Source organism: Trichechus manatus, unplaced genomic scaffold (assembly GCF_000243295.1).
Source record: "Trichechus manatus latirostris isolate Lorelei unplaced genomic scaffold, TriManLat1.0 scaffold00091, whole genome shotgun sequence".
Lineage (NCBI taxonomy): Eukaryota > Metazoa > Chordata > Mammalia > Sirenia > Trichechidae > Trichechus > Trichechus manatus.
In genome coordinates this window covers 2,344,113-2,352,434 of record NW_004444027.1, presented here as the reverse complement: position 1 = coordinate 2,352,434, position 8,322 = coordinate 2,344,113, and the positions used below count along the sequence as shown (strand labels likewise).

At 38.7% G+C, this 8,322-nt stretch overlaps 1 protein-coding gene across 2 annotated transcripts in view; it reads right to left on the bottom strand.

Moving 5' to 3' along the window:
* The window catches only part of BNIP3L (BCL2 interacting protein 3 like), a 20,591-nt gene extending 14,038 nt beyond the window's left edge, over nucleotides 1-6,553 (bottom strand). Inside the window, exons 1-2 of one of the 2 annotated variants that reach the window (XM_023736718.1) lie at nucleotides 6,363-6,532; nucleotides 6,109-6,153 (exon numbers count right to left, since the gene is read on the bottom strand). In XM_023736718.1, coding sequence (XP_023592486.1) covers nucleotides 6,109-6,153; nucleotides 6,363-6,462 — 145 coding nt within the window. In that variant the 5' untranslated portion in view covers nucleotides 6,463-6,532. Of the gene's footprint in view, nucleotides 1-6,108; nucleotides 6,154-6,362 lie in introns of both variants that reach the window. The other variant, XM_004382168.3, reaches the window with a different exon arrangement.
* Nucleotides 6,554-8,322: the final 1,769 nt, after the last annotated feature.

Below are 8,322 nucleotides of genomic sequence, written 5' to 3'. Positions count from 1 at the left end.
GAGAGAGAGAGAGAATGAATATTGGTAACTAAAAAACGGGTTTTTTTCCCTACTCCTACTGTTTCTAGGATTTTCAAACTTTTTTTAAACCAATGGAACCAGTTCTTCTTGTACAGAAGCCTAATATGTAAAATAAACCAAAAACAAACAAAAAACCAGAGCTGCTCTGACAGAAGCAGAGCTAAGGAACCAGGAGTTCCAGATGGGTCTTTATGAAAACCAGTCTTCCCTAAAATAATTAACGTTCACTTGAGGTATTTGATCAAAGAGAAAAAAGTCTGTAACAATACCAGGTTTTCTGAATCTTCATTTTTTGAAGGTTTTCCAACCCAATATGTGAATTCTACTTTCTTCACTAAAAATATGTAAACAATCATAATCTAACATATATTTTAAGAACCTGAGAAGACATACATAGAAAAGCGTAATAAAAAGGATCTCCATGGTTACCTTAACACCTTGTAGCATAACTAAGATTTCTACTTAAGGCAAACAATATGCTACAGTGGTTAAGAGCACAGACTGGAGCCAGACTCCCACTCTACCTCTTACCAGTAGTTATACCATGGACATTTACTTAACCTCTCTCTGTCTCAGATGTCTTGTCTATAAAAAGGGGACAATAATTGTATCCACCTCATAGGGTTTGCTGGGGCCCTGGTGGCACAGTTAAGCATTTGGCTGCTGACCAAAAGGTTGGCAGTTCAAATCCATCAGATGCTCCTTGGAAACCCTAAATAAAAATTTGCTAAATAAAAATTAAGTTATCCTTTCTTCCTTCTTTATCCATTTACGTCAGCCCCAGTGGTTGTCCCAGCCCTGTATCAGCTGCCGTCAAGTGGACCTGACTCATGACAAAGTCACGTGTATTAGAATAGCACTGTGCTTCATGGGGTTTTCAGGGCAGTTCTACTCTGTCCTGTAGGGTCACTATGAGTCAGAATCAACTTGACGGCAACAGGTTTCTCATAGGGTTGTCACCAGGAGTAAATGAATAAAGCACACAGAAAATGAATTATATGAAGAATAGGGCAACAGGACTGGAGAAAGACTCATTAGCAATCTGCAATACGCAGATGACACAATCTTGCCTGCTGAACGTGAAGAAACTTTGACGCACTTACTGATGAAGATCAAAGACCATGGCCTTCAGTATGGATTACACCTCAACATAAAGAAAACAAAAATTCTCACAATTGGACCAAGAAGCAATATCATGATAAATGGAGAAAATATAGAAGTTGTCATGGATTTCATTTTACTTGGATCCACAATCAATGCCCATGGAAGCAGCAGTCAAGACATCAAACACACACTGCACTGGGCAAATCTGCTGCAAAACACCTCTTTAAAGTGTTAAAAAGCAAAGATATCACTTTAAGGACTAAGGTGTGCCTGACTCAAGCCATGGTATTTTCAATCACCTCATAGGCATCCGAAAGCTGGACAATGAATAAGGCAGACTGAAGAAGAATTGCTGCGTTTGAATTATGGTGTTGGCGTAGAATATTGAACATACCATGGACTGCCAGAAGAACGAACATATCTGTCTTGGAAGAGGTACAGATAGAATTCTCCTTAGAAGAGAGGATGAGGATGGCAAGACTTCGTCTCACATACTTTGGACATGTTATCAGGAGGCAACATTATGCTTGGTAAGGTAGAGGATCAGCAAAAAAGAGCCAGACCTTCATGAGATGGATTGACACAGTGGCTGCAACAATGGGCTCAAGCATTAACGACGATCGTGAGGATAGCGCAGGACCGGGCAATGCTTCATCCTGTTGTACACAGGGCTGCTACAAGTTAGAACCGACTAGACGGCACCTAACAACAATAACCTCATAGGGTTGTTACAAGGATTAAATGAATAAAGCACAAAGAAAATCAAGAAACGTGCCTAGTATACGGTAAGTGCTATGAAAGTGTTAGCTATCATTATAATTATACTCTATCATCCTAAAAAATTATTACAAAAATAATGTGTTCACTTAAGGGACACTAAATTTCTCTTAAGGGTGATGAAAAAAATTGGAAACAGTAACGGCTGCACAACATGGTGAACATAATGACACTGAATTGTACATGTAAAAGGGACTGAAATAATAAATGTTTTGTTATATATTTTTTACCACAATAAAAAAAAAGCATTTCTCCAAAACGTAAACATCAGTACATAAAGTAAAAATATCTCTCCTCCAAACCTCTCATTTCTGCTCTCATAGGACACTTGCACCTGTAGAATTCCAGTTTTTTCAATACAAATATAGTTTTGCTTTTTGCTTTTGTTTTACAAAAATGGAATCATATCGTACATATTTTCTGTAAGTAGTGTTTTTCACCAAACAACTTGTAGATGTCTTTCAGTGTCAATGCATATTAACTTGCTTCATTCTTTTGAACAACTGCATTATATCCCATCATAAAGATATACCATACTTTAACCATTACTCAAATGGTAATGGTTTAACCATTAACCAACTGATTGTTTCTAATACTTTTTGTTACTATAATCAGGGCTTCAGAGAACATTCTGGAGAGTAGTTTGACAATATGTATTAAGAGCCTTAAAAAGGCAGATTTTCTTTAACTCAGTAATTTTCTTCCAGCAATATCATCCATGGCAATAAAAAGTGCTGCAGAGAAAGTTATCTACAGAGATATTCATTAACAGAATACATATTAACTTTATCTTTTAAGTAAAATGAAAAAGCTAACTAGTCTTTCTCAATAAATTAACCACATATGCCTTTTCCCCATCATCTAATTCATTCCTGATTTACAGCCTCAGAATGTCTTAATGTTCTAACTCTACTGATCCTCACAAAGTCCATTTTACATGGAAAGGAAACAAGAGGATTGTGCTGTCCAAATAATACAAAGTAGAAAAAAATCTCAAAGTGAATTCTCTTCCTAATAAGCAAGCTTTAAAATTAAAATCTGTAGGCTCTTTATTACATTCCAAGATACTTATAAACTGAAAATTGTTCTCTTATGTCAGTTTTGAACATACACGATGACATGATATATTTTCCAGTTTAAGCCTTTGGAAATAGTTAACAGATTCTCAGAGAAGCATGTTCCTAAATTCTCTAAGATTATTCAAATAATTGTGACTACATTTATGACTGTATGCTGTATATCCTTTACAGTTTTAAAATCACCAGTTCAATTCTTCTCTTGAAGAAGGTTGGTTAAGGGAAGGGGAGAGAAGGAAAAAGAATTTCAACTCATTTTTTTCGCTAACCTTTCAAGGTCCTACAAGTAACGCTCATCTAACCAGGGGAGACATATTTCATTATACTCTATCCTCTTTCCTCAAAGCTTTTATTTTAAGTATCTGATACTAGAATCCAGACCAAGAATAGTTATTGGTATTCTCTAAAAAAGAAAAAATTTTGGTCTTTTTGAAGAAGTCAGTACTTATATACAGGTTACTTATATATTCAAGAGTATTACAATGCAATGAAGTTTTACATGTCACAGCCTTAAAAGCCTTCTTACCACACTCGGGAAGCAAGTACATCATGGTTGAAGATATTTAAAAAGAAAAAAAAGGGTAAACCTGTTTATTCCCACATTAAACAATAACAAGAATTATACTACCTTGACTTTTCTTATACTACCTACTGAATCTCATGACATGAATGTACTATATAAATATTAACTAGCTTGATGTTTTAAGAATAAAACTAGCAACGGAAAATACTCTTCTAACTTTGGAAGTAGTTCAGATATCTGCCCACTAATTTGTAATGAAAGTGAATGGTCCGCCTACAGTAGTAAAGTAAAAAAATAAATAAAAATCAGGGTTTCATTATTCCAGATATTTCAATAATTTGCTATTGAAACTCTGCTTTTGACTCTTGAACTAAAGATAACATCCCAAGCCAGAGATAATCTGTACAATGAGTTTCATCTTCTGTTTTTCATAATTGCGCAACTTTATTCAACAAAGTATTTCAATTTATCTGCAATTTGGACAGTTTTTAGATGCCTGAATAACTTGTTTTGCTCACTCTTGTTTTGTTCAGTCCAGTGTTGTGTAATGAGCCAAAAAAAAAAAAGCAGAGTAAGAGGCAAGAAGAGTAATTAAATACAGCATTATCTAGAATGCTTTTCAGTAACTTTTAAAAGCTCACTCCACTCCAAATAAGACACTTTCTATCTAACAGATTTCCCAAAGACACATTTTGATATCATCTGTAGGTTGACTATTCTTCCACTTCAGTAACAGCTAATGTAAACGTAGCAACCACTGATTGGCCAAGGACATCAAACACCTCACAGGTCTGTCAGACAAAGGCACAAAACAATCACATAGAGCTCAATCTCATTTTTTTGTTAAATGGTCAAAGGAAAATTAAAATCCCTTTGTTTTCTGTGAAATCATGTACACATATTAACCAAACAAGCAACTTTTAAGTATCAAAGGACAACACTGAAGACAATTCAGAAATAAAATACCGACAAGATAGATCATTGAGTAGAATAGCACACGGAGATAATAAGAAACACACATAGAGGATTCTGGGCCACTGAAACAGAAGTGTACCAAAGGAGCACTAGACTGGCTGAAAGTCAGTACCTAAACTCTAAACTGCAGCCTGTGGTGAACTTGGGCAAGTCACCTTACTCTAAGTAAATTCTAATCTCAGTTTCTTCACCTGTAAATAAGAGGAAACAATTATTTCTAAAGCGTCTCTTCCCATTCTAAATCCCAGGCTTCTAAGAGTATATGCTAAAAATCGTAAACCAATTAAAAATGCCTGTTAATATTTGATACAAGTAACATCTAAAGGCACATAAATCAATCCTAATTTACTGTGAATAATAATATAAACACATTCTAGAACTCGAAAGATCAGATAGGAATCTTACAGCACAGTATTAGGAACCTTACAGCGCAGTGAGTTTATGTTAATGAGAGGAACAACTGAGAAAAGTAGGGTGAGAATGGTTGCACAACTTGAATAATGTAATCAACATAACTGAACTGTACATATAGAAATTGTTGAATTGATGTTTTTGCCGTGTATATTCTCAACAACAAAAATAAATAAAACTAGATTTTAAGAAAGAAAGAGAAGAAGCAATAAACAATGAATACATTTTAAAATATTCAAATTCTATTCCCATGCTTGTGGGAACTCTGCCTAAAACAATTTTTAGGCCTTGCTGGAAGAACCTCTCTCTTATGATAAAACGTACTGCAAGTTTTTAAATGACCTTTAAGCATCCAAATGACGTTTAAACAATTTGGCCGTATGTTAACTATCTCAATTATCTCTTCCATAAGAGACGCATTACAGAAAGACTAGACAAGAACCTTTCCACGACGACTCCGAGGTCTAAAAACAACTGAAAATAACATTAGGACGAGATGTTTGAGCACCAGAATGTTATGAAGCAACTGTATTTGGTCGTAACTCAATATTGCTCATTAACTTTCAACTATTCATGTCTATGAGGGTGTTTTTAATTATATTTCTGAAAACTCATTTCCTCACACCGTGATTTGTGCAATCTTGGGCAGTTCAAAAGAATGTTTATAAACAGGTTTCTTGGCAGACAATCTTGTCATTTAAAAACATAACTTCAGCAACTTTGAAAAATCTCCAAAAAAAAGAAAGTAACACAGACTCCTCGCTTCCGCACGTGATTCAAGTAACCATTAAATTACAAAATGGATTTATTTTCCCGACGAGATTGTGGTAACAAAAGAACGCACCCGGAGGGCTCACGTTCCAAAACCTGGGGGAAGCCCAATTCAGAGACGTTAGCTAGTGATGCAGAGGCTTAAGCTCCATTGCACACCTGATCTTGGACACGTCCCTCAGCTTTCCTCCTCTCTGTTGCCCCTCCCTCTGCTGCCGCCCTCCGCCCGCCCGTCCATCCCCCGGCGTCCCCAGTGCACGTCCCCATCCCTTCCCACGTCCCCTCCGCGGCCCGCTCCACCCACCGTCCCCGCCCTTTCCTTCCTCCCTGCGCCCCGACGGACCGCCCCCTCCAGGCCTCGACAGGCTCCGTTCTGCGGGCCCACCACAGGTGGAGGGGCCTCGTCTATCAGCCCGCTGGGCGACCCAACGCTCGTCTCTTCCCACTCACCTGCACTCCCCAACACCGAACAGCAACAGTTTCCAACACAAGATCCTAGAAGGTAGGGGAGACAGGCGAAGAGGAAGGCAAGAGCCCCTCATCTTGACAGGTGATGGGAGCTGTCAGTCACCTGAACATCCTCGGCCTTGACCAATAGGCTGCCTTCTGTTCCCCCCCCACCCCCAGCGCTAAGCTTGTGGTGGCGGCCAGACCAGCTCCTCCTCCCCCATCCCCTTTACCAATCCAGCCGGGGCAGCACTCACTGTTTAGGCCGGCTGGCGGTGGCAAAGGCTGTTCGCCTTCCTCGCAGTTGTTGTTATTGTTGTGCAGGGGCGGTGGCTGCTCTACTAAATTAGAAGACATTGTCGGGTGGCTGAAGTAGCTGCGAGCGCAGCAAGACGGTCTCTGGTTCTCCGGCAGCAACACAACAAGCCGAGTCCCCCGCCCCCTTTTCTGCGCGTGCGCAGACCCTCCCCTGCCCCTGACGTCAGGGCCCGCCCAGGTCATGTGATAACAACACACCAAGCGACAGGGCGTGGTGGGGGAGGGCGTTCCCATGTGGGCCACGGACGTGGAGACGCGAGAGTCACGCTGACGCGCGCGCCAGGAATGAATTCTTGCACGTAGTGATTTGTACTGACCGGATAGAGTGAGTTATGCAGATGGCACTGGCATAGAGGATAGGGAGAAGTATGTAATGAGGAAGTGTAAGGTGCTAATGTATTAGCACCCAAATCTCCCACACTTAGTGGATCAACATTGTTTTATCTAATCTGTTAGCGTTTTTTAAAAATATCTGTTAAGGACTCAGTTTTGTAATAGGTATCGTGGTGAAAAAAAGGAAGCAAAAAAACCCCAGTGCCTCCCCATCATACCGTAAAGTAAAACTGGTGAAATATAAACACGTCAAACAGGAAACAATATAAGGCAGCCCAGACTTTTTTGTTGTAGTTAAATAAATTTTAATCACAAACATAACACGCCATTATTGTAAGAATAATTGGAAAATTTCAGGAAAAGGTAGAGAAGAAAATAATCACCCAAATCCCATCACCTAACTTAGATAAACAGCTGGCATGGAGCTGACTACCTTCTGTCAGTTTGTTGTAATGTGGTGGCTGGAAGCTATGCTAAGGGTGTTTAAAATACCAGCAGGATCACCCGTGGTAGATAGGTTTCAGTAACGCTTCCAGAAAAAGATTAGGAGGAAAGGCCTGGCAATCTACTGAAAATTGGTCAATGAAAACCATATGGATCACAACAGAATTTTGTCCAACTTCCTTGTTTTGGACACACTGTCAAGAGGGATCAATCACTGGAGAAGGACATCATGTTTCATAAAGCAGAGGGCCAGGGAGACCCTCAGTATGATGGATTGGTACAATAGCCACGATGATGCACTCCCCAGCGATCTGGTTTACATAAAGTCGCCATGAGTCGGAGTCAACTGCATGGCAGCTAGCTAGCTAGCTAACTTATCTCACGACCTGTCTTATTTTATGGAAAGACATGTACCCTATGTGTAGTTCACACTGAACTACTTTATGTTCTTAAGTATTCTACCTTCTTTGTATTTGCTTGTCTTCATCCAATTTCTTTGTCTGATTTGTGTGTGGCATACATTTTTTTCAGTCTTGTCACTTGTCTTTTAACATTATTTCACTCTGAAGAAGTCTAAAATGTCCATGTAATCAAATTTATCAGTCTCAGATGGCTTGGAGAGACCTTCACCGGGATTATAGATCTGGTTCTTTATAATATTTTCTAATTGTTTTATAGGTTTATTTTTTACAGGTAAAACCTTAATCCACCTGAAATTTATTTTTGATATGTTGTCAGTTACTTAACTTCATTTTTCCCGAGTTGAATAGCCAAGTTGTCCAACAACATTTGTTAATTTTAAAGCAATCCTTTCCATGCTGACTTGAAAATGCACCTTTATAAATTTCTTCATATGGTTTTGAGTTACTGTCTAGTGTTCTTTCAGCCTTAGCATTTCTTGTAGGGCAGGTCTACTAGCGACAAACTAGCTTTTGTTTATCTGGGAATGTGTTAATTTCTCCTTTTTTTTAAATTAACTGTCTTCGCCTGGTCACAAAGATGATTATTATTTTTTATTGTTGTAGTTTAAATGAAGTTTACATTTCAAGTTAGTCTCCCATACAAAAATTTATACATACATTCTTTTGTGACCTTAATTGCTCTCCCCATACTGTGACAGCA